A 27,239-nucleotide genomic window follows, 5' to 3' on the forward strand; every position below is an offset into this window, starting at 1 on the left:
TTTTCAAATCTCTGGAGCTGGCTCCCTTGCTTCTCCACTGTCAAAGAGGAAAAAAAATCCAGGGGGAGTATATGGAAAAGAAAAACATGCTCTAGGACACATGCACTAAACAATACTCTGTGCAAGACAGAAAATACAAAGCAAGAAAAAAACTCTTCCATCAGACAGTCCTGCTCCATCACCATCCCTCACTAAACCAGGTGAAGCAGATCACTGAACAAAGTGCAGGTGCAAAGCTGAAGGCAGCTACACCAGGAAACAGAGACCAAGCAGAGCAATAACAGCAGTTGCTGCTTGGTCCAGCTTAGTCTGTAATTGCTTCCTCTGATGAGCTTCTTTCTGTAGTCTCCTTTTTTTAATTCCTTGATTTTTTTTCAGGGTGTGCACAGGGGGGAAGAGGTACACACACAGGTGATCACCAGACTTCTTTTCCCCCTGAAAAAAAACAAGCTGTCAAGTTCCAGTTTGGAAACCTTTATCCAGCCCCCACACTAATAAACCTCTGTGACTATCAATCACCTTGATACAGGTCTCCACAAAGGAAATGGGTTCTCTCTCTTCATTAGCTGCCTGTGTCTACCAACCATAGCAGGGCCTCATTTCAAGTCCTCTTTGATGGACGGCTAGACTTAGAGGAATATGTACCTCAATCTCAGAGGAGAGAAAACAAGGATTTACTAATTACACAGGGCAACACACATTAAAAGCTGGTTTTAATACCTGGTCCCAAATTAGGCCCATACATGTGAAGTGTCAGGATGCCTGCACAGCAGCAAGAGTACATTCCACATGCAGGGCATGTGCAGAGACGGTGAATGAAGCCTCATGAACACACAAGACCTCTTTAGAGCAAGAAAGTGTTTGCAGTGGTTGTGCTTCATGCAGGTGGAAGGAGCAGAGAAGGCCTGACAAATCCTAGATAAACCACAGAACACTACAGGCCAACACTACACAGAGAGAACACACTTTCCAATCTACCTTCCAGTCTGGAGCAGTCTCACACTGCTCTGAAAAGAAATGAGATGCAACAGAGCCAAGGAGAGAGTCATAGCCACACAGTTGTGTCCACACATTTCCAATGTCTGATTCCACTCACAACAGAGATGCAGGATGCCAGCCATTCAGGGCAGCTGAAGCATAGCTACAGGCAAAAAGCACTTTGGCATGCTGTATTTTAAAGTATATTAGCACACAAGCCAGATGCACAACTGCACACATTGAGGAGAAATTTCCATTCTTCAGAGGAACCAGTTTCCCTTCAAGCCTGACTATCTCCTAGTCATTTGCTCCTCTCCAAACTCCGGCCCCTCTGGTCCTGCTCCCATCTTCTCTCTACCTCCCGCACTGTTTCAAAAGTAGTTTGCTTTACTAATCTAGAGCCAGACTGATGCTTTTGCTCATTTTAAACTGTCTGGCAAGCATCTTTTGTGAGAACTGAAGTGACTGGAGAAGGCTGGGATAGGAGACATCATCATCCTGATGTGTGCCTGACCCAATATGGGAGAAGCCCATCTCTGAGCCACGCTTTCATTTTTAACAGTATTTTTTCTAGATATGCCTGAAGATATTCCTGTGGGCAGTGCTATGCTGTCAAAATACCAGGGTTAAATCAGAGATTTACATTTATGAATTCTGTACATTCATATCATCTGCAATCTTATCCAGGGCATACAGATGATAGAGCCTGCCCAGGATGAAGGGACTGCTGCTGCAGACATCCTCCCACTTTGCTAGGAACCAGCCTTCTGTGAAGACATGACCATTCAGGAGTATCCTACAATCTACATTCCTATACTTGTACATTGCCTCTCCTGAGCTGGAACAGAAGGTTGTAACTGTAGATTGGCAGATCAATATACATTGCACACCACACACCTGAAGCAAGTCTGCTTTTCTTTTCTTCTTCCTGAGAGCACTGGCTGATAAATAATCCAATCCCTGCTTGGAAGAAATAAACTGTCTCCCCCTATTCCTAATCCAGAGATGCAATACGAAACCTTGTCCCAGGAATTCTCTCTAAATTATTCTTCACACCCATTTATAAGTAAAGATGCACTTATACGAACAACCATGCAAGCCTGTTTCTCAAGCTGGCACAGGCTATTTGGACCACAAAGCTATACCCAAGCCTCAGTGCAGCCCCAGACATGCTGTGCTGGAAGTTGGCCATTACCTGCCTGGGGATATCTCCAAATTCCTGTTGGATGCAACAGCCCTAATTCAGAGAAATAATCAGAGAGATGACCTGAACAAGTGCTTTGCACAGCATGAACTTGATATGCAGCGTAACACAGGACTGAATTAACTCCACTGATCTTAGTCATAAAACATATATCCCTATGCTTCAAACTAGTGCATTTTGGATAAAGTCCACAAATTTGATTCAGCAAGTACTAGCACCAAAAAGTTACCATCACCTGCAGCCTCCTATAAACTTCTTAGTTTTCTTCAGAAAAACTAGGACTAGCACCTGACTTCATGTGCACACAGCCATCACTTCCTTCCCTTAACAAATAGAGAATGATGCTTTACTACTACTCCTCTTCCTGCAGCAGTCTGAAACCTTCACTCTGATAAATTCAGTCCTTTCTCAGTTCTACCCCAAATGTATTTTTTACTTTTAGAAGAACTGAGTGCGGGGGGAATCCCCCAAAGAGGCCCAGTGCTTCCCTCCATGTAATGAAACCCTGTAATGGAATGCCCTGCACTCCAATTAGGAAGAAATGCTAATTTTCTCCAGTTGAGCACCCCCTCTAGATGTATCTAATTTGTTTCACTGCTTTCATCTCTCCCCTCCATCACATTTTCATTTAAAGGTTATGATCTGTTTGTGCCCTCCATGCCGCGCCCTGACAAGACACCCCTATGAGAGGTTGCAGGGGCCACGTCGCCTTTCCTAACCCCCTTCGAAACAAAAACCAAAGCTCTTTTTCCCTCTGCTGCCTCTTTAAGAAATGCAGAAAGATGAAGGGGAGGAGCACAGAATTGGGAAGACAATAATTAAAAATAAAAAGTAAGCCCTCTTGCCAGTTGGGTTGTTGGTCGTTTCCAACAAAAGGTTAGAGACCTTTGCACCATAAGCAACACCAGTATAACCAGTGCAGGCCAGCTGGGAGAAACAGCATTACAGAGCTTTGCTGCTTCTGCAGATCCATTTAGGAACACCTGCCATGCAAGTATACCCTTCTGCAAAGGTTCTGAGATGCAGAATTGTTTAGCTTCTTGCAGGGCTGGGGAATACATTCTCTCCCACCTGTCACAGAAAGAGCCTGGTCAGAAAGGACAAGGAAAGTTGGCTCAGCTGAGGAGAAAGTCTCAGTGAAGATCTTCCCACTCCTCTCTAAATGGGTTATGCCTTGTTCTGGAAGCCTGCATTTTGTAAGCTCCTTCAGGAGAGTAGAGGCTTGAGCTGGGTAGCATGAGCTTTGGAACAGCTCTTCACCGCATCTATAAATTTGTGCTACCATGGCTCTGGCTGGCTGCTGGCAGGCTTGTATATCCACAAGGCAGAACCCATCTGGACAGAACACCTGCCCAGACAAGCTTTCTACGAAGGCTGGATTGGTAGCAGATATGAAACAGGCACCCAGATCACCAAGCTGGTGCCACACCACTTCCCATAGAAATTTCAAAGGGCATTTTCACCAAAATAGTATTATTTAAAAATAATAAAAATCCAGCCACCAACCTACCTCAGTTTCCTCCAATGAGGCCCCTTTGCAGCCTGCCCCAGTATTCTCAAACAAAACAGTATCCCTTGAGCTGAACCCAGGGTCTTCCCTACGTGAACCACCCTGCCAAGCCGTTCATTACTTATGTTCAGCATCTTCCTCCCTTCACTTCAATTCTCGCCTTCAGATGCTGTCCATTAGAAAAGAAATCCTTGATCTACACTCTGTGACACAAGTTTCACCACACATCTGTGGTCAGCACAACACTCTACAAGTTCGAAGTGCCCAAAGAACCTCTTTGGAAGCAACACAGCTAAGCAGTCCCCATCTGAAACAGAGTGGGAATTGCTGGATTCCACCTGTGGCACAGCCCAGAACAACTACCCTTTTGGAAAAAGGAGAGGACCAGCTAGATACATAGCCCAGGCTGACCACTGAGCAGCCTCTTCTTGACAATAAGATGAAGCTGGAAACATATTGCAAGAGTACTTTCTGTTATTAATAGGCACTTTGCTAATACTGCCCAAGATAGCCAGCTCCCTCTCAGTCATTTCCTGCTGCATCCACTGAATCCTGTCAGTCAGAGCTATATGCTCCATTACATGCTATTTCCTCTCTATGCTTGCAATGCCTCCAAGAGCTTTTCCAGAAAGTCCTGATGATCTCCTCTCTTCCCAACTTCCACAGACAAGATTCCCTCATAATGCAATTTTCTGGGACCACAAACGGGGAAAGAGTAGGAGGCACACAAAGATTTACTTTACATAGATAGCACCCTTGCTCTTTCCTCCCACCCCTCTGTCAGGCCCCCTCCTCTATCTGGTTCATGCAAACAAACCCTAAGTGGGAAAGAGTGTTTGGAAGAGGCTTGTGTCTGGGCCAGCCGCCTTTCATCCAGAAGATGCCTCTTCCCATTGGAATATACAAGCATTGTGTGAAAACATTTTAATATATTCATGCACATTCCTATAGCTTGCAGGACCTAATGGGTCCCAGCACCCTCCCCTCCCTGCCTTCCAAATGATTTTCATAGGCAGTGATGCACTGGGAATGCCACTTGTTTTCTCGAATGCCCACGAGTATGTAAATTGTGGGAATATGCGGGCCAAGGGCCGCGGGTTTATTGTGCTGCAGAAAAGATTTTACTAATTACTTGCCTAAACTCCAAAGCAGTACGCCTGCTCTTTTACAAAGAGGGAGAGCGGGTGGTGGGAAGAGGAGGAGGGGGAAAAAAAAGGAAGGGGGGGGGGGGGGAAGAGAGAGTAAAGGGAAAGAGGGAGAAGGAGAGAGAGCAAGGGATGCATTTCAAAGTTTCTCCAGCAATTGGATGGGGGGGAGCTGGGCCCAATGTGAAATCATAGAGGTCAAAGGTGGGTCTCCCTCCCTTGTGAGAAAGTGGTGAATCAGGACGGTTTATCAAACGATCATTTTCTTTTGAAACTGGGAGGCAGCGGCTGGGACAATTCTGCAGATGTGCTTGATGAGTTCGGGACAAAAATGGGCCACCTCCTCCCCCCCTCCCCCTTTAAGGTCTCCCATCAGGGGTTGCTTCTCCCTCCACTGCTTCCAGGACCCTCCCCTCCCTTCTTCAGTGGTCAGCTGAGACCCCCACCCACTGACCGCCTTTGTGTTCCTGGCCTTTGGACACACTGACAGGGCCCTTTATGAGACCCCAATCAAGACCCCCATGTCACAGGTACCTAGTAGAGATACCAGACCCTTTTCAAATGAGGAACAACAAGGAAAATATGCTGGCCCATTGTCCCAGCACGGCACCAAGGGAGATGAAAGGGACAGGCTGCTCCCTCTCTGCAGACTGCCTGCCAATCAACCCCAGTTATTAAGGTCACGATGTGGAAATTCTTTTGACCTACACCTAATCAAAGATGCACCAAGGCCTTTTGAGACAACACAGGGGAAGGTGGGAGGGCAGGCATCCCCCTGCCCTCCCCACCCATAAATACAGTGGAGCTTCCAAAGAGAATTTAGTAGGAATTACCCCAGTTAGTATGGCAGCACACTTGCCCCAAGTACCACTGGGGCAGCCAAGGTGGGCTCCATGCTGGCATCCGCCCTCAGGAGGGCTAAAGTTAAAAGCTTTCCTTGTTAAAAAGTTACAGACTGAGCAATGCTGAAGGTGGCTCAGAAGTCACAACCAAGAACCCTGCGTGACTAGTACTAAGCATCCTCTTTCCCATTTCCAATAGCTTTGGTTTGCTCAGGCTGTGGGCTTCACAAAATGTTCAGCACTATCCGACACTGGGCCCTGAAGAAGAAAAACCCAGTGAACATGAACCTATAAGCCTCCAAAAGCTGAAACACCTGGAAGAGTGGATAGATTTTAGCAGTGCAGAAGTCATTCTGAATCCCCCTTGCATTATACAGGATGAAGATACCAGTATGACATTGATGGTGGCAGTTCTTGGGACTATGCAGAAATCTATCAGTGAGAGGAGTTAGAACCTTCCTGCAGTGACAGATATATCAGATTGGTGGCACAAAACAGAGCATGGCTTAAGATGGGATCAGAGAAGCAAAATAGGATCAGAGAAGCAAATCCCACCACACAGCTTCAGAGTAACTGAAATATGGACAAGATCACCGGGCCCTGAAGAGTTGTTCTGTATCACTCACTGAGTCATCACCATACACTCAGTAACAGAACAGTTAGACACAGTATTTCAACCTGACAATAGTGACAGAGTAGTCTGTGGTAGTTCACACAGAAAAAGCAAAACAATCCAAACCCCAGAAGAGAAACATTTTAGGTACATATAGGAGGCTTCTGCAAGTGCATGATTTTGAATTAGATCTTCCAGAAGAGCCACATGGTGTAAATCATGGCCACCTAAGACCAGTCTTGAAGAACAGAAACTTCTGGCACACCTCTTCACACACAAAGCAGGGAATACCCTTCCTGATTTCATTACCAGCTTGTTGCCCCTCATCCTATTGGCATCATTCAAAGCCCATGGGGATCAAGCTCTTAGCGAAAAGCAAGCAAATTTGGGGAGGTGGTAGACTGAAGACATGAACAGCGTGAAAATCACAACCATCAAGACACAGGTTTCATTATGTTAAATACTTTGCTCACGTGTTGGCTCATTTCCTCTGCCTTTTAATCCACCTTCAGCTCAAGAAAGACACCAGTTCAGTGCTACTGAGTCCCCCAACTCCCATCAGAGAGCCTGCAGAAGATAACAGCCTACCAGCCATAACCAACTGGGTGAAACATGAGAAGTTGCAGATTCCAAAAGAGCTCTGGGACGAAGACTCATGTGTTTACACAAATCCTACTATACTGCTTCTCCACTGCAAGTTATTGCCATTCCTTAAACTGTCCCCTTGTTCCCTGGCTCTTATGCAATTGTTGAAGCAGGTGGAAGACAGTTTTTTTCTTGATGTTAAACCAACTAGCTCTTATACTTGAAATTGCTTGGCAACAGCAAGGCATGGTTTGTTTTAGGCTGCTGTGAGCCAAGAATCAAATGGACATTTCAAACAGCTATCTTTCTAACATTACAGTAAGCTGCAGTGCTCAGAACAGACATTACTTCATCGATGCAGCACGAAAAGACAGGGGTGAGTTTCTTACTTCAGGGCAACATCCTCCACTATGGCCCTCCTTTCAAATGTCAATGGCAGGCTGAGGACCAACCTCCTGCTGTCCTTGGAGTTAATCAACACTTCTTTAGAGGGCTAGGCTGCTATCTTAGGACACTACAGCTCCACTTCCTACCTGAGGGCATGAGCTCACATCCTCTGACATCTCCGGCCTCATATGGGAGGAGTAACAGTAGAAGCTGAGGCTGGTTAGAGGCATCTGCACCTGGGGCTCTCACCGTGCAAGAGAGGTCCATCCCTCTCTGTCCCTCCCCGCCCCCAAAAGCAGACTTTGAAAGGCAGGGGAGGGAGCAGACACCACTCTAATTGTAGGAGTGAAACCTGGCATCCTCCTGCTCATCTACCTTTGCACTCCGTTCCCGATTCTCTTTGAACCTCTGGTACAGCTTGTCAGGTCGCTGCCCTCCTGAGAGATCAGAAAAAAATTATGGCAGTGATTACTATTGTACACTGATTTGCAAGCTGGAAAAAGAGAGAAAAAGAGAGAGAGAGAACAGCCTCCATGTGTCAGGCTATGAAAGGGCTGTGACTGAAGCCGCCTGGAAAACAAACCCTTAATTTAAATGTTAATGAAAAGTGCTGAAGAGACATCAGAGGCTTTGGTTTCTCTACAAGGAGCAGAATCACCAGGTCCAGAATTTATGGCCCCCTTCACCTCCCCTCTCGCCTTCTCTGCTCCATCAGCCAGAGAAGTTAGGAAAGGAAAAAAAACCCTAATTTTAACATTAACTCCACACTTCCACCCTGGGATGCAATTGCTAAATTATCTGTTGGCAGGACACTGATCAAAGGTGGAAAAACAAAGGCACGCTGCACAACTGAGCAAAGGTAAACAGAAGCCAAGGTCTGGTGAAGTTCCCTTCTCCCTCTGCAAAGAGGCAAAGAGAAAATGATCGCAAACTGGAAATGGAAACCTCAAACCATAAGGCAGCCAGCCCCCTCAACTCAGTTTCTTCTGTCACATCGATTAAACAGACGTGGATTCTCCTGTGCAAACCAAGCAGCACAAGATGCTTCCTCCAAGCTTGCAAAGACAGACTCTCCCCTCAAGCAAGGGACAGATGAAAAAAAACTGCAGGGGGAGAAAGAAAAAAAGAGATTCAATATGCAACACAGCTCGACAGGATTAGAAACAGATGTCTGGGTTCTAACGCATACTGCCTCCCGAAACCTGCTCACCTGCCCGCAAACACCAGTAAGCCAATTCAGTCACAGCGAATATATACATTAAAGTATTGGCCAAAAGTGGCAAAAAGGGAGCAAGTCATCAGTCATGTGGACTTCAGAGGGCAAAGGAAAAAAAGTGCAGAAAGGTAAGCTGCGGTTTCTCAACCTACAGAAGTGTTTACACATGTATTTGTTTCTAGATGAGTGGGCAGAGATACATGTGTGTTCATGTGTTCACCCATGTGAAGAAGACCAGAGTCATCATCATGCAATTAAAGAATGTAAACCAAGCCTTCTTCCTCTCAACATCAAGGGAACAGTCAGGGCACACAGATAAGACACAGGTGTCATTTTAGCTCCAGAGGGGAGAAACTGATACTCATTTCCTGCCCTTCAGCTTTGGGGTGAAAGAGCACCAAGTCAGTTATGACTGTTGCATATACCTAGAAACCTGCATCCAGATCACTCCCCGAGGTCAGCAAGAGATGGTAGTTAATGCCACCACTAACTCTGCAAGTCCACCCTGGGATCTCACAGTTGAGCAGGTTCTTCCTGCCCCTACTTAAGAAACAGCTGCAGGTCAGAGTCCCCTCTCAATTATTCAAACCAACCAGGCTCTACAGGGATCCCCAAGGACAGCAGAGCTATTGCTGCCTGGTATTTTGCTGGCAATGCACAAACCAGAATAAACCCCAGTTACTTGTCCTAACTCCTAGCAGACTCAGAGAGGTTAACTGTGCAAAGCTAGGTCACAACAGAGCATCACTACAGCCAACAGCTCATCTTGATATGCAGTAGGGGATATCTGCTGATAAAAGTGGAGCAGGAAATGGGGGGTGAACATTACAAAACATTTTAACTGCTACACATTAGGGCTTCAATTATAGTTAAAACTACTGCAAAGTTTCTCTGACTCAAGTGGGTTGTTTTGCTAATGCAATCTGCAAGATCAGATTGTTTCACTTTCACAAAAAGTTTCCAGATAACCATTAAAAAGAAGCCCTCAGAATTAATCATTTTGATTGTCCCCAGTGGAAGAGAGGCCCATTCAGTCAAGGTGCCTGTCAGTAACCCTTCTCTTCCTTCCTTTCCCCAGCAAGTTTTGGGTATGTTTTACAATTTGTCTGAGGTTGTCCACAGGGGCAGAGGTCTCCCCGGATATTACTTCCCCATAATATTCCATTGGAGAAGCAATTATGTTAACAGAGATACAAATTAGCATGTTAAAACGGGAGTCAGGTCTCAACTACAATGCTGCATAAGCAAAAGAGAGAGAGCAAGCCTGGCTTTTTAAATTCAACTGCTCAGAGACCTACTCATTTTCCTTTACATTAAACATTCAGAGCAGATAGCTATTGTCTTTGGTACAAGCTTTCCTCCTCTCTGGAGTAAACCTGCAGTTCACCAAAGCAACATTCACAAGAGGTCACTGCAGTAAACCAATGATGCGTTTGGAAAAGGAGAGACCATCTTCTGGGCTTACACACCCAAAGCATCTCTCTGCCACAGCTGGGCACATCATGGTTGCCTGATGCTGCCCCGCATTGCGCCAAAGGTTTCCTAGCTCTTTATGCATACTTGCACATTGAAAACCACTTTTGTGCCTCTGTCATCTCTTTTACTGGTTTAAAATCTGACACACTTTGAGTACAACATGGGAAGACAGCTCTCATGATAAGTATTTTTAAATCTAAATAGTAAGTGTCTGTGGCCAGACCCAGGAGGAGAAGCCATCTTAGACTTGAATACTTATTTTAATCCAAAACCAAATAATTTCTGAATCCAAGATTACTAATTAATTTAACATCAAGGTCCACTTTTTCCTTCCCTGTCCATTTTAAAAGCTTCTCTATCATTATGGGAAAAACAACTTGCAACTATTTTTCCCCTAAAAAAAGGAACATTTCAGTAGCACAACACATATAGTAAGCCTTATGGTTCTGCAGCCATAAATGCCAGCCAATTGGACCTCATTCTCTCCATAAACCTATCTCTCAAATTAAACAACGTACAGTGGTAACTTCTCTTCCCTGGCTACTGCCACCTCAAGGAATCACAAAGCATGAAGGTGCCACTACTCCAAAAGAAACCCCTGGGTTTGCCTCACTTTGCACATTTGAATAGGTCCACTGCACTCAGGCTTGCCCTGGTCCCTGAGCACACATAAGTCACTGCAGTAAGCACCAGTAAATGAAAGTTTAACATCTGCATGACGCAGGGCTCAGAATGCAAATAACTCAGGTGGAAGGGGATTACAAGCAGCTAAGAAACATGGTTTAGGGTATACAGCCTTTCTGTAAGTACAGCCACGGAGGACAGCTAAGGAGACCAATTAAACCAGAACAAGTTGAGGCACCCTTATTTTAAGTATCCTATATGATCTCAGACTCTTCTCTAGTCCCTGATGTGACAAGCAATGCTGGACCTGCTGGCCCAAGTGTATCAACCAGCACAGCTAGGCAGAAGACCTCTTGAAAACCCAGAAGCAGCACAATGTCTACCCTATCCCCACTACCCTGCAGGGTGCTGTTAGGGATCCCCAAAGCAATGACACTCCAGTAACACACATGAATGTCAAGGCACTTCCATGGCTGAAAAGGTTATACAAAAGGCTAAGTGCACTTCTCCCCTGCACAGTAAAAGGAGAAGATCCAGTACTACCTTTTTACTGCCTTTTACCCTACTTAATCTCCTTCATGGGCATCATTCAGCTTGCAGACCCTCCAAGCATCCAGCCCACCAATCACTACATCAAGAACAAAGCAGCCTCCTCTTTAGCTCAGCATATCTATAAGAGTATCTCTGTAGTTAACACAGGGAAACTGTGGACAAATCAAAGCAGAATATCCAAGAAAGATGCCAAAAGCCAGAGGAGCTGCATATTAAGACCACAAGTCTCTGAAGTTTAACTTGGGTGTGCAGACACCTTCCATTAGAACAGCAACCAGCAGAGCAGGACTACAGCAGAAAACCCAGCAGTCAGGTGCACATGGGATACTTTCTAAGTAAGCTTCACACGGAGGAAGATATCACTGAAAAGCAAGTTCTGGTCTACAACCCTGACTACTCTAGAAAGTCTTAGTGGCAAACCTCCAGGTCAGGAAGCCACAGCCTCTCCAAAGCCCTTTTGAATAGCTAGAGGTAAAGGAGCCCTCCCTGCTCCTGCCTTACTGCACACAACTGCTTTGGGCTATTCTTGAGCAATACATGTCCACAGTGGTGGGTTCTCCGCAACACTGGACCACAATACTTAAGTGGTTGGAGCCTGATTCTATAGCAGTTTGACATCATCAGAACTATCTGTTCATATGGAAGAGCTCTCATTCTATACCAGCACAAGTGAGAAGAGAGAACTGGGAGGACACATCAGATGTTTAGGAGGAAGTGGAGGTTACAGGTCATGTTCAGCCTCACTGAGGAACAAATGCATCGAAGCTCAGGCAAGAAGGATGGGGACTGCAAGGGAGGAAAAGCTTCACACACAAGTGCATAGGGAAAGCATATGGGTGATATATGGGTTCTTGCAAGTAAAACAGAAATCACAGAGCTCCCCAAAGCAGACCTTGCTAGAAACCAGATATTATCTTTTTGATACTCACCCTCATTAGAAACCAAGCAATAAAACCTATTAGTGAAAAATTCATCTCCCCTGCCCCTTGCCCTGGCCCTCCCCCACCACATGCCCTCCTGCTCTGATCCTCTCTCTCTTCTGGGATGGCTGTGATTTGTTCTGAGCAGCGACAGGTTTATAGGTTAGCCGACACCTTCTCTCTGTGGAATTTTAATTAACTTCTCCCAGTGTCCATACGTGAAGGAGCAGGGCTCCCATTATACGAGGTCAGCAGCGTGTTTCAGGCTCTGCTATATCAGCCGTCAAATTGAAGAATTAATGACGTGGCTAATTGGCTCTAATTCTCCACCCACCTTGTCCCCCCCCCCAAAACACAGAGGGATGGGGGGCGACAGTAGGGAGGGCTAACAGGGGAGGCTGGTACAGTCCACAGTCTCATAAGAAAACAGGAGTGCACAATTTAAGCCCACTTGTCCATGGGGTAGGTGCTCTACCACCTCCCATTTATCACTCTGCAGCAAGGAAAAGGGGGGCGAGGAGACTGTGGGTAAATATTGTGACAGAGAGTGGGCACAAGCGTGCACACCAGGGAGAGGAACACTGTCCTGACAAGAGGCCACCTCAGTAGGTCATCACTTAGGAGCAGGAAGCGGCATGCCACTGGGCTTTAACCAGCCATGGTGCTAGAGCCAGACCCTGTCTGCTAGAAAAGGGGCCCTTGCAGCACAGAAGACAGCAGAGGGCTTCTAACAACTTGCAGCAGCATTAATGCACATGGCACTTCTTCAAAAACACTATCTCAATCACAGCAATGGGACAAGCGAATGGCAAAATCATAGCAGGTCTCAAGGGTCATTTCCCTGATAATGCCATTAGCCCTGTACCACTAAGTTTCTCCTGACTGCAAAACAAGCCTGGAAGTCTAATGAGGACAGCAGTTGTGGGAAGTACTTTGGTTTTGCACAAGTCTAAAATTCATCAGTTGCAGACAGCACATGGCCAGAAACAGCAGCTCTTCCTCCCCTCTTCCTTGAGGAAGGATGAGGGAGAATCTCTGTTGCACGCAGAAGACCAGCTTAACCATGAACTGAAGAGACAGATTGCTGCTGCCAGTGTAAGATTTTAACAGTGAGAGTTTAAGTTTCTCAGATTTTCACTTCAAGAATGGGAGCACTTTGAAAAACACTGTAGAAGACACTAGTGTAGGTACAAATTTGTGGACAAATGATTTGTGGACAACTCCAAGCAGAATATCCAAGAAAGATGCCAGAAGCCAGAGGAGCTGCACTGTAAGAGCACAAGCCTCTGAAGTTTAGCTTGGGCGTACAGAAACCTTCCATTAGAGCAGCAACCAGCAGAAGTTGTAGTTGTAGCATTACGCCCATACTAGAAGCACAGGGCTACAGGCAATAGAGGCTGGAACACTTCATCCCTGAACTCCAACTTAATCTTTCCCAGTTCCACATGCTCAAAGAAAACCAAGCCCTAACCACTGCACATGGCTCCCAGGTGGGCACCTTTATGGTTGGCGTCTCTTCTGTCAGAGAATAGAAACACTAGTTGGCACCTTTTCAGCACAGAAAAGGTCAAGAGGATCTCATTCATTCCTTCTAATTAGCAAGTCAGAGAGGTGCTCTGCAAGTAAGAACAAACAGGTATCACCTAAGACAGTAACAGGAACTTAGGGCCATTCTGACAGCCTCTTTATGAGGGGACCACTCCACTGTTATGGAGAACAAAGACCACATAGTCCTCCCTGAGCTCCCACTGCAGGCACAAGCACCTGATCCGCCTCCACCCAAATCAAGTCCCTGGAAGCACCACACTGGTTCCTTGGAGAGATGTGTGGACACAGCCTATCCAAATCCTCTACTTCTCTCTGTTGGAAATTGGGAATAAAGAGATCTCAGTTACCTTAACAATGGGCTGATAGCAATGGACCAGACTCGATCCTCTGTCTGCACTGTATGTAGACACTGCCCAACTCTGCCCGCGGACAGGGACCAAACCTAAAGAAAGAGATGCATGTTATGCCACATCACCCAGAAGGTGCAGATGGTAGGATGCACACTTAATGTTGTGCTGGAAAAGCTGCCAAACTCACCTTCCCTGAGATGCTCTCCCTAGTTCCCATGATTTATTTCTGAGGAGCAAAGCCTTCAATTACTTGCAGAAAAAAAGCACTTAAAAGTCACACAAAGATTCAGCTTATGAGTATGACCTTCCATCCCACTGGTAACAGAGTGAGCACCCCTATCATCACATGCTCTCTAGGGCAGCACTCACCACAGCAACTTATCATCTTCTGTAGTTAAATAAACAAGAAGTGGGATTAGTTTAAATCGCTGCTGTTCAATTGAACAGTGTGGGAAGATTTTGTACCAGCCCTGAAAAATCTCCATTCATATTATCTATAAAATTAATCGTTCACTACTGTGTAAAATAAGTTTTCTATAAACCCACTCCCTTTCGACCAAGTTTCTTATGTGTACCTCAGGCTATTTTCAGACTCCCCTTGCCACTGACAATATGAGAGTGTCTTCCCTCCCCCATGAGTGCATACATGCACATCCCCTTCCACCAGTTCACCACACACCCCTTTGTTTCTAAGTCCTAATAAACAGCCCCAGATTCTTGCTGGGACCTCTGTTTGTGGCCCTCATTTTCTCCACCTTGCCTTCATTCTTGGCCCACAGGGCTGGAGACCCCCAGTTCTCTGCATCCCACCCCCAATGTTTTACTTCAAGACTTCAAAGCTGGGAGTGCCCTATTTGTTTGTTTGTTGATAATGCCCAGGATTGCAGGCTATTCTTGTCAGCGGGGAATTTAGCACCTAGTGTCAGCAAAAGCAGCAGAAAAGCTTAACTCTTTTAAGGCATCCCTATCTCCTACAGGTTAAAAATATTGCTCAGAGCACACTATCTGGTGCCTATCACACAGGAATGTACATTAGCAGCTCTTCAGGGCTTAGTCCTAATCAACACTCAGCAGAGCCCTCAATAGTTTAGACACTTAGAGCCCCTTTAAAAGGCTGGTAGGGATTCCCTTCCACCCTCCAAGAGCTTCATTCACGCAAACAAGGCAGCCCACAAAAGAGATGATAAAAAATAAGAAGTGAGCATCCCTAGAGCCTATGCTGTGGCAAGCACTGGGTGGGCAAGATCTCACACTAGCCCCAAGAAAAACAGCCTTAAATTCCCCTCTGGCCTTCAGGAATTTGTTCTCAAGGTCGGGAAGGTCTGTCCTCTGGCTGCCAGGGAAGCAGCAAGAAGGCACTCTCCCAGCAAAGAGGCTCCACAGAACATAGTGAAGCAGTCTTGCTTAAGTGTGAGACAAAGCAGCATCAAGGCATTGCTCCCAAAAGACAAGCAGCATCCCCAGCAGTGCCCTCTGCATCTGAACACTGCTCTGCTTGGGAGTGATTTTACCCAGGAGTACACCCATACAGAGGGAAAAACAAGAATAGATAGGGTCATGATGCTCAGCAGCCCATCAGAGACTTGCCCACTACCACACTTACAAATCTTTGAAAGAGACATTTAAGTCTTTCTTTGCCTCACCTTCCCCTTTTGCAAAACAGGAATAACAGGAATTCCTCCATTAATACTCTACAGTATGTACCAGGGGCCAAGAGTATCTATCGGCAACAGCCAAAGTTTTCAACATACAGCAACCACTTCCAACAATGAAACAAGTGGTTGTGAAGATGTTACACCATGCAAGCAGAACAAGGACAAGACACCTACATACAGTTTCCTAAACTAGTAGAACAGAGCTGGTTACAGCTCAGGAGAAAAACTCCCCAGGTCCATGTAGGAATAGAACACTCCCAACCAGATCCAGAAGGGCAAAAGTCAACAAGGTCCTGCCTCAAAAATAGATAGTCAAAAATTGTGTGATAGGATTAGTGATGCCAGCTGGAAGAGAAAAATGGGAGCTAACAGTAGTCATAGTCTAACTTCACTCCTGGTTTGCAAACCAAGAATGATTAAAAAAAAAACAACAAACCCAAACAATAAAAAACCCCCAAGCACTAATAATAATAATAATAAAACCCACCACACCACCATAAACCACAAATAAATAAACCACAACCCCCCAGATTTGGAAAAGACATCATGCTATCCCTTAAAGAGACTGAATATACAATAGAGAACACGTGAGGCAGAACTGCATCACAAAGCAAGGATGTGCTTGAGACAAATACAACAAATTTCAGACTACCTGCATGGATCTCCACTGCAGTGTTAGACAGATGTACAGCAAAAGAAGCAAAACATCAGCTGCTGCCTTCTGCACCTCCTAGTTTAAACCAGCAGCTGATGTCACGAAGTGACAAATCTCTTTCTTAAAAGCTTGGCACAGTAAGCATCTTTTCAGAGACCTGAGCCTCAGCAAGATGCCCTGCATTCCTCCTGCAGACACACAAGACAAGGCTCACAACGGTTCTGCTGACACTTAAACATTCATGGCACAAGACCTCTGAAGTCACCTCTGCAGCAGCACCTGCAGCTGCTGGAATGTCACTGCTCACCTTCGCTGTTCTGTCCCGGGAGCCGCTGACAATGAGGCCACCTTGGAAGTCCACACAGTTCACCTCCTGTTCATGTGCAGAAAACTTGATGCTGTAGGAGCCATGGATCTTGTGAAGGACAATATTTCCATCTCTGAAAAACAAATCCCCAGGAAGGGAGTCTGTATCAGCTGCACCTCCCGTGAACATACACCTTCCATTAGGGCTTAGGAGTACCACAAAAAGACCAGGACTGATCTCTCACAGGAGCTGAAATTCATGCAGCATTATTAACCCTCCACTCCTCACACATCACCTGTTCTCTTACCATCTCACATCTGGCCAGTCAAAGGCTGATCTGCTACACATGAAAATTTTCCTGGCTCTCTTTCCACCCTCCACTTGGTGTTAAGCTGCAGAAACTAGCAGCGCAGCCATTCCTCCTCCTACTGCTTTGAGCTTGCCAGAATCCTGGCTGGATGCTCAATGACTGGAGTAAGGGAAAAAGTGAGAGGTCATTCTCACCCATGTCCAAGCCTCAGCTTTTCATTCATTTGAGAGCAGCCGTGCAAGGTATTGCGCTATGAATTAACTAGAAAGGTATTTAGACTTTTTTTTTCAACCAATACAGTTACCGGAATTTTAAATGCATGTGTTTGTTTTCACCTGAATTTTGGACTACAGTTCACAGGGGAGAGTCTCAAGATATCCAGGGCAGACAGCCATGCCTGAATCTCTGAATTCTGTGCTTAAGCGCCATGTATATTAATAGCTAAAACTTTGTAAATAACAGTTCTGTTATTTGCTGTAACTGAAAAAGGCTAGTCAGATGCAAAATTACTTGGAGAAGTGTGTGTGTGTGCTGGAATACTTGGCAGTCTTCCCCCTCTCCACGATTATACCAGTACTTCTAATAAACGTACACTATGCGCCACTGTGGCCCGAGTTAACCAGCAACTGCAAATAACAGAACACTGTTGGGCTACCCTGACTCTTAACAGGGACAGAAATTAAAACTGCACATCAGCTGGGATTGTCCGATCAGTCACAGTATCACAGTATCACAGTATGTTAGAGATTGGAAGGGACCTCGAAAGATCATCTAGTCCAATCCCCCTGCCGGAGCAGGAACACCTAGATAATGTTACACAGGAATGCGTCCAGGCGGGTTTCGAATGTCTCCAGGGAAGGAGACTCCACAACCTCCCTGGGCAGCCTGTTCCAGTGTTCCGTCACCCTCACTGAGAAGAAGTTTCTTCTCAAGTTTAAGTGGAACCTCTTGTGTTCCAGTTTGTACCCATTACCCCTTGTCCTATCATTGTTTGCCACTGAGTAGAGCCTGGCTCCGTCCTCGTGACACTCCCCCTTTATATATTTATAGACACTGATAAGGTCACCCCTCAGTCTCCTCTTCTCCAAACTATAGAGACCCAGCTCCCTCAGTCTTTCCTCATAAGGGAGATGTTCCACTCCCTTAATCATCTTTGTTGCCCTGCGCTGGACTCTCTCCAGCAGCTCCCTGTCCTTCTTGAACTGAGGGGCCCAGAACTGGACACAATACTCCAGATGGGGTCTCACCAGGGCAGAGTAGAGGGGAAGGAGGACCTCTCTCGACCTACTAACCACCACCCTTCTAATACACCCCAGGATGCCATTGGCCTTCTTAGCCACAAGGGCACAGTGTTGGCTCATGGTCATCCTGTTGTCCACTAGTACCCCCAGGTCCCTCTCCCCTACACTGCTCTCTAACAGGTCATTCCCCAACCTATACTGGAACCTGGGGTTGTTCCTGCCCAGATGCAGGACTCTACACTTTCCCTTGTTATATTTCATCAAGTTACTCCCTGCCCAACTCTCCAGCCTATCCAGGTCTCGCTGGATGGCAGCACAGCCTTCTGGCGTATCAGCCACTCCTCCCAGCTTAGTGTCATCAGCAAACTTGCTGATAGTACACTCAATTCCCTCATCTAAATCATTGATGAATATATTAAATAATACCGGTCCCAGTACTGACCCTTGAGGCACTCCACTAGTTACAGGCCTCCAACTAGACTCAGCCCCATAGACTACAACTCTCTGGCTTCTCTCCTTCAGCCAGTTCGCAGTCCACCTCACTACCTGATCATCCAGTCCACACTTCCTCATTTTAGCCGCGAGGATGCTGTGGGAGACTGTGTCAAATGCTTTGCTGAGGTCAAGGTAGACCACATCCACCGCTCTGCCATCATCCATCCACCGTGTTATTTCCTCATAAAAGGCTAAGAGATTGGTCAAACATGATTTCCCCCTGGTGAAGCCATGTTGACTGCCCCTCATAACCTTCTTATCCTTGATATGCCTTAAGATGGTACCAAGGATAAGGTGTTCCATCACTTTCCCAGGGATGGAGGTGAGGCTGACCGGTCTGTAGTTACCCGGGTCCTCCTTCTTGCCCTTTTTGAAGACTGGAGTGACATTTGCTTTCCTCCAGTCCTCAGGCACCTCTCCCGTTTCCCAAGACTTGGTAAAGATGATGGAGAGTGGTCTAGCAATGACTTCCGCCAGTTCCCTCAGCACCCGCGGGTGCATCCCATCTGGACCCATGGATTTATGGATGTCCAGATTGCTCAACTGGTCTCTAACCCATTCCTCATCGACTAAGGCAAACCGCTCCGTCGACCTGACTTCATCTAAGGTCTCAGGGGTACAGGGCTCTTCAGGACTGCCCGCAGCAGAGTAGACAGAGACAAAGAAGGCATTCAGTAACTCTGCCATCTCTTTATCTTCTGTCACCAGGGCACCCATCCCGTTCATCAGTGGGCCTACATTGCCTCTGGTGTTAGTTTTGTCTGCCATGTATTTAAAAAAGCTCTTTTTGCTGTCCTTGACCCTTCTTGCCAGGTTTAATTCTAAGGATGCCTTAGTCCTCCTAGCTGCCTTCCTACATCCTCTAGCAGCAGCCTTATATTCCTCCCAAGTGGCCAGCCCCTCCTTCCATGACCTGTAAACTCTCCTCTTCCACTTGAGCATACCCAGCAATTCCCTGTTTAGCCACGCAGGTCTCTTGGCCCTCTTCCTTGACTTCCTACGTGTCGGGATGCTCCGATCTTGAGCACGGAAAAAGCAGTCCTTGAATGTCAACCAACTATCTTGGGCCCCTTTACCTTCAAGCAGCCTTGCCCATGGGATTTCCCCTAGCAATTGCTTGAAAAGGCCAAAGTTTGCCCTGCTAAAGTCCAGGGTTGCAATTCTACTTGGTATTCAATCCTGATTCAACAATCCTGTGGATATATACACAAGTTCAAAAGAGAAAAGGACACTTGATAAGATCAACAGCACAACACTCTGCTCCTCTACTGCTGTAGTAGAAACTTTTTCAGGACAGAACCAAATCATGAGAGGAAGCAGCAGCAGTTGAACACAGCCAAGTATGAGGACACTGTAGCAAGATTGACCTCTCTGCTCTGGGCTGGAGTTACACAAAGCCTTTGCAACTTCACTGCCGCACTCCTTGGGCTTCTTCATTCACCCAACTTACCCCCCTCCACTGACGATGTGAGAGTTGACAAGAACAAAACGACATACGTCCTCCTGGTGGCCAGAGAAGATAGCTTGAGGGTGACGCTGCAAACCTGTACCATCGGGACAGAGCCTGTAGGCCTGGATGTTCTCTGCTTGAGACAAGTAGAGGTACTCGCCATCCAGCTCTATCCAGGGCATCAAACTGCAAACAGATAGCAGGTTGGGAAGAAAGCTAAGAAGCTACTAGGAGAAAAATTAACTCTATCCATGCTTAAACCAGGACAGGGGGTACAGAAGCAGGCAGAAGACAACAAAACAACTTCACAAATAAGATACGAGAAGGAAATAGAAGATTGCATATGTAAACATATCAACAAAAGCAAATGCCCGCTCATGAAAACTGGTAAGTTGGAGCTGCTGCTCACATGCTTAATATAGCAGCACAGCTAACAAGTGAGGCTTCTCCAGCAACATACAAAGCAGATCACATTGCTGGCATTTTTCTAACCAAGAGCTGAAGTAAAGGAAGCATGGAATCTCTGAAAGAGAAGATGGCCAAGAATCTACTGAGTTCTGATAGGAAATACTTAAGGCTCCCTGACCCCTCTTCACAAGCCCTGTACTTTTTAAGAAATGATACTATCAGGCATTTGTGAGCTATGCTGAGCATTTCTAACACAGCCTTCGATATGAGGCTCCTCATGCAGTCAGTCAGTCTTGATCCGGCACATTATTTATTGATGCTCAGCAGAGACCACAAAGCTGCCAGTATTTCACATGCATCTGAGCAGGTCACATCAAATAACACACATCTTCCTAGAAGCAGAAAGTCTTTCACCTCTTCCATTCACTGTATGCTGATATGTAAAGCAGCAGGGTAAGTCTGAAGCTATCCAAGCACTTTGTGATCATCATGTAGAGGAGGTATTTTTCTACATTCACACCTCTTCCACCTCTCAAACAAAAGCAACTGCAGAGCAATCTCTTGATTTCTGTTGTCTTTCAGAAGAGCACATACACCCTTTCTGCCCCATGCTGTCTATGGGACAGTGGCAGGTTCCTATAGACAGGTGCCATGCCAAGGGCAGTGGACTGCTAAAAGAGCTGTTCCAAAGTATTCTGAAGATTGAAATTACAAGGGGAAGAAATGCTTCACTTCCTGGGAGACCAAGAAGGAGACACTCCAGCAATGTCTGAATCAAGTCTGTCATCAAAGTTTTGTTTATTTATTCTTGAAACAAAATCAAAATACAGAAAACAGAACAGGCTATACTACACATTTGAGCAGAGAGCACTTTGTTCTTAAGCACCAGAGAATCAGCAAATATGCCTTCTGCATCTGGCCTTGCCATATCCAGAGAGACAAGGGGCTTGTGTCCTATTGGGCATGGATGTGTAAAATTGCCTCCACTCTGCAGACATTGCTGAGTGCACCAATAACCCATGCAAACTTTGGGCAAAATCAGAGCCTTTCCACAGAGCAGTCTTTCAATTTTCAAACTATTCAGGAACAAACTGTTTTGAAAGCAGGGAAGCTTCTCAAAAAGCTGTATCCCTCTTTTTGCAGATCATTCATTCTCAGAGGTCACAGTTTTCTTTGTCAGAAGAGTCATTACACATAGCCGCTCCACATAACATCACAATTTAGAACCAGAAACAAGCAAGAGGACAAGATTACTTATCAAATAGAAGGCTCCTGCTCGCCTGCATTTATCTCCAATAACAGGGTTTTAGTCACATAAAGCAGTTGAACATAGGCTATAATGTTCATCTGGGACTTGATCATAAGCATGGAAAAAGTAAAAGGCATCTCTGGAGCAGAAGCTCTGGGTTTAGGTAAGCTTTGATTTCCTTTTCCTTCCTCCACTCCTACGCAGTCCTCTAAAAGCAAGTGAATATCCAGCTTACTTAGGCTACAGCCAGTTTCTGTGGCTCTCCTCCTGCTGCAGTTTAGCTTTTTACCTTTTTCTATGACTTTTTCGTAAGGAGAAGCAACAAATTTGAAGCAGGACAAATGAAAATTAGAGGATGCCATTCAGATGGTGACCTCATTAAATCAGTCCTTGCTTTTTCACTTGGGAAGCTGGTTTAGTAATGATCTCTAATATCCACAGAGCCTGTCTTCACAGATGGTTGCAAGCACTTCAAAGGCAGGTATACAACCTGCACCAAAACCCATTCTGCTCATTACAGTTGTTCCCAGGACTTTAGACAAGCAGTGGCACATTATCCTCCACTTCAATCTACATAGCACAAAAAGCATGAAAAGCTCAGTAGAAGGTCCCTGTTCTTCAGCAGCTAACAAACCACAGTCTTGCTCATTTTATCTACTGTCTGATGATGTGAAGGCTGAAAATGTAGATGTGCTGTGCAGACAAGGGACCTACCTTATGCTTTGCTTTGAAAGCTGAGTACACCTTTGCAAGAAAGAATTTAACAACAATCTCCTCTCACTAATGTCAAATACACTTTTTTTTTGTGAAGGAGGAAGCATAAAGTAGAACAACAGCAATTAGCATTTCAGATTTGTACAGCCAAATCAGGGGCCATGATAAAGCACAGCAGACAAAGCAAGTATTTTGAGGGGACACAAGTTCACATTTGGGATCAAGGTATGCTCATTGTGAGAGCAGGACAGAAAACTGCCATGGCATACAGCAACAGATAGGAACATAACAGCTTAAAGCCTGTAGTAAAGATTGCTAAATCCAGCTAGAACTGCACAGATCAGAATAATGACAAATTCAAGCTCTTAGTAAGAAAGTAACTCTCAATTCTCAGAGTGAATCTCTAGGGCAAGACAGAAACTCCTTTTACGCCACATCCAGATAGCAACACCCAAAACAGGCCAGCAACATCACTTGTGATCCACAAAGTCTTACAAGGAGCAGGAAACATCTCATTTCAGGGCACAGACAAAAACCCAAGACCCGACAGCAGCTGACACAGAACAAAGCAGAAGACAAAGGAGCCACTTGCTTGCATTTCCATTTCAGGACTGTCTCCCTCTGGCACCGTCCGTGACTCCAGTTCTGAGATACTTTCACCCTTTCCTTCACTGGAATGCCAGGCGCTCTGCAGACAGAAGAAGAGAGATGAGATTAACAACTGGGACTGATGCTGTATGAACAACAAATGCACTCAAGCTGGTCACAGGTTCCACAAATGATGAGCAGGCAAACACTGGTGGTGCCTGAGCCACACTAAAGTAAGCAAACTCCTAAGAGTTGACAAGAAAGGAAAACTGAGAAGGGTGGGTGCTTTTCAGCATGGAAAGCCATCCCTGATGATCATTAGTGTACAAGCCTTAAATCTGATTAAGACCTATCTAGTACACCAAATGCAACACAGGTTGACACAAAACGTAATCAAAGCAAGACAACATGGAAGGAAGCTACCAGAACAACCAGAGAAAAAGGACATCACTTTTCTAATAGAAACTAAATTAACCCAGTTAACAAATGGACACTACCACACACGAACAGATGGAGGAAACACTAGTCAGAACATTGAAACTAGAAGCCAGGAGAGTGTGTCTAGACAGAAGACCAGTAAAGAAACTGCTCCAGACCCTGACCTGCCTGACAATCACATAGCCAGATACAAGAATTAGAAATCACGATATGTTCAAAATAAAAATAAAATTCATTCATCTGTATAACCAACCACCTGATGCACACATGCCCGAAGATAGACTTTCTTTTGCAGCAGTTCACCAAAGGATAGAGAATTCCACCACACTGCTGGAAAATTCTTTACTCACAGTCAGACAAACTCATGAACTGTAGTCTCTCTTTTAATAAGCAGTTGCTGGGATATAAGTCAAAGTTATTGGGATAAGCTGGGGAAAGCCAAGATCAGCACAACTCAAGAGGTGACAAAAGGTAGGTACCACCAAGACCTGGGACCAAGGTCTCAGAGTCTACATAAACATACTCAGTTCAAGCAGCTGTTCAACATCTGTCTTGCCTTCACGATCCAGAGTGGATTAAAGAGGGAGGGAGGGAAAAGACAGCATTAACTCCCATCTTTCTCATATCATAAACTTCATTATTCAATATCTTTGGTGGAGCTACTTAGGTAGGAAAGATCAGAAAAGTACAAGAAGAAACTCTTGAAGTTATGCTTTGTAACTAGGGGTTGTGAACCACTGACTAGATTATAAAAGTTTATCCTCCATTCATTTCTCAAGATCCAATGTTCTCAGATGTATAGGGATGAAGGGAAGATCGTTGAGAGATGGGTATTGGTGCCTGATCAGAACAAGTTCCCTTCTCCTATCCCTACTATGCCCTCAACGCACTTCCCAAAAGTGGGATCTGGGGACACTCTGTCATTTTTAAAACAAAGATTACCTCTCCGTAAATAAACATATCCTGTGGCTGTTAATGGGTGTAGGAATCTCTAACCTGGCCCTGGGGTCTGGCCAGATTCTCATTTTCCCAGCCTTCCTTCCCTAGCCTCAGGCTCCTTTTTTTTCTGCTCACCCGTCCCTCCCCTTTTCTATGCTTTCCAGCACTTAGTCACCATTATAATTTGACTGCATTCCTGAGCATGCGACCCATTTTAACCAAAACCAGCAACCACACATAAAAAAGCTTCTTGTCCCCTAGAAAGCTTTGTGACATAAGTTTATGATCAGTAGAGCCACACCAAATAAAACTGAACTTAGGAAGCTATGAGCTCTTTATTTCTCCTAACCCTTTCTAAAAAATAATAGACAAACCCATAGAGTTAGCCTAGGCTACAGGAAGAGGAATTCCTATTTTTAAAGGTAGCACTTGAAGGAGCTTATGTGACCAGATGAGGAGGTCTGAGATGACGAACCCACACCACTGAAATGTCAGGTCAGGTCCAGCAGCCTCCTCTCCTCCTCACTTATTACTCTCCCAGGCAGAGCTCAGGCTCTCCGCCCACATCCAATTCCATTCATTATTCCAAAAGGCTTCTCCTCCCCACACTCAACCCTCAGTGAAGTTCTCACCATGTACAGATTTTAAGTCACCAGCTTGCACAGTGATGGAAAACACACTCATGCCACAACCCCCTCCTAACCCATACCGGCCCATCCAGACATCCTGAGCTCAATGCACAAACCCTACTAAACCTAGATGTAATTTCCAAGGCTCCAAGAAGGGTGAATCTATGGTCAAAAAAGGCAGCCTCCATCTTACGCTGCTGGTCACTTTTCTAACTGGGGGCAGGTCTTGATCTTCCCACTGCTGAAAGAGGAATTCCAGAAGAGAGTCACACAGTGGCTTGGCCCAGAGTACCAGTTCACTACTGCAGTTACGCTTGTAACAGACACCTCTTCCTTTCACATGAATCAAAAGTTCCTGACTGGAAAGGGCGAGGGTTGGGTGGGAAGAGCTATAGCTGACTGCGTTCAGCTCGGGGGCTCCCAACGTAAGAGGTTGTGGACCTGTTGGATTGAGTCCAGAGGAAGTCATGAAGAACATAATGAGCTGCAGCATCTCTGCTACAATGACAGGCTGAGAAAGTTGGGCTTTTTCAGCTTGGGGAAGAGCAGCTCTGTGGAGACCTTAGAGCCGTTTTCCAGTACCTAACAGAGGCCTACAAGAAATCAGGAGAGGGACTTTCTACAAGGACATGAAGTGATAGCACAAGGAGGAATGGTTCTAAACTGGAAGAGGGTAGATTTAGATCAGGTATTAGGTAGAAATTCTTTACTGTGAGGGTGGTGAGGCACTGGCACAGGGTGCCCAGAGAAGCTGGGGCTGCCCCATCCCTGGCAATGTTCAAGGCCAGGTTGGACGGGGCTTGGAGCAACCTTGTTTTGTTGAAGGTGTCCCTGGCCTTCAACTTCAGCAAGTTGGAACTAGCTGATCTCTAAGGTCCCTTCCAACCCAAACCATTCTGTGATCTCTATGAGGGAAGGCTGGTGGGCTTTTGGAGGGTTATTTGCTTGTTTTGTCTTTTTGTTTCTTTTACTGTTAATAAGATACATTATTCATCCAGCCTGCCTCTGCCATACTGCAATTCTGAATCCAGCTAATTTAAACATGTCTTAGAAACATCCATCCTTTATTTCTCAGACATTTTATTTATTCACAATAGAGGCAAGAAAGGGGACAGAACATATGGAGGCCATGAGAAAGGGAATGTAGAAATTGGACGGATGCGTCCTTCCCCTTTACTAATATCAGGGCAGCAGAGGCTGAACTGCAATGATTTTCACGTTTCCGTCAGAGACATTTGATCCCCTATAGCAGAAGAGAAGTTAAATCAAGCCCAGTGATGGAATCAAGTGCCAAGATATAATTTGATTTGTTTCCTAAACAGCATCTCCCAGAACAACTCCCAGAATACATCAACAAGGTGAACATCACTGCAATGCACCTGAGCAGTACTCAAATATTAGAGTCAAAAACTGCATCACCATATAAACTTAATCATTTGATAAAAAAGACCCTTTTCTCCCCTGCAAAGACTGTTTTGCTTCAATCATGATCAACCCATTTTCTATACATGTAAATCTTTAAGAATTGTTCCATGATGACCTGAGATAATCAGCAGACATCACACATCCGCACCAAGTGGTTGACTTAATTGAGTATCTCTCACTTCAGCAACTGGATTAAACATTCAAAGAGTCAGGAGATAAAATTACCTTATGAACACAAATGTTTTGTACAATACCGTGGAGGGACCACTATCCACCAGTCAATTAATATCTTGACCTTTCTTACTATGCAATCCAGCAAAATACAAAGCCACACGCTTAAAATTCAGTACATGCTTAAGTACACTGAAATCAAGATCTTGGCATTCATGTTCATAGAGAAGCCATCCAACAGTGAACTTCAAGACTGCTGAAAGCTGACTCACTGAGGAAGGACTGCTATTTTACCAGGACCTACAGAGTCCTGCATCAGGGGGCAACTGAAGTACAGCCCAACATCCTAGAAAGACGGCAAGAAACAAAGGATGAAAAAAACAGCAAAAACTGAATGTAAAAACTCAATGAAATTCAAGCAAAATCCACTATCCATCCTATTTCAGAAGTCATGGCAGTCTCGTGAAGTTCCCACTGACTGGAAACGGGAAACATAATCCCCATTTCTAGAAAGGGAAAAAAGGAAGACCCAGGTAACGACAGGCCGGTCAGTCTCACCTCAGTGAACAGCATGATCATAGAACAGATCCTCCTGGAAACTATGCTAAGTACAGG

General features: G+C 45.4%; 1 protein-coding gene across 4 annotated transcripts in view; it reads right to left on the reverse strand.

The window, feature by feature from the left end:
- Positions 1-27,239, reverse strand: part of FBXW4 (F-box and WD repeat domain containing 4) — a 64,717-nt gene that overhangs the window by 28,602 nt on the left and 8,876 nt on the right. For all 4 annotated transcript variants that reach the window (XM_061458911.1, XM_061458910.1, XM_061458913.1 and 1 more), the window contains exons 2-5: positions 23,027-23,122; positions 20,064-20,249; positions 16,568-16,700; positions 13,948-14,042 (exon numbers count right to left, since the gene is read on the reverse strand). In XM_061458911.1, coding sequence (XP_061314895.1) covers positions 13,948-14,042; positions 16,568-16,700; positions 20,064-20,249; positions 23,027-23,122 — 510 coding nt within the window. The remainder of the gene's footprint in view (positions 1-13,947; positions 14,043-16,567; positions 16,701-20,063; positions 20,250-23,026; positions 23,123-27,239) is intronic.

Source organism: Pezoporus flaviventris, unplaced genomic scaffold, assembly GCF_033815535.1.
Source record: "Pezoporus flaviventris isolate CSIRO_AGI_PZ_B2104156 unplaced genomic scaffold, CSIRO_AGI_Pfla_v1 ptg000029l, whole genome shotgun sequence".
NCBI classification, from domain to species: Eukaryota; Metazoa; Chordata; class Aves; order Psittaciformes; family Psittacidae; genus Pezoporus; species Pezoporus flaviventris.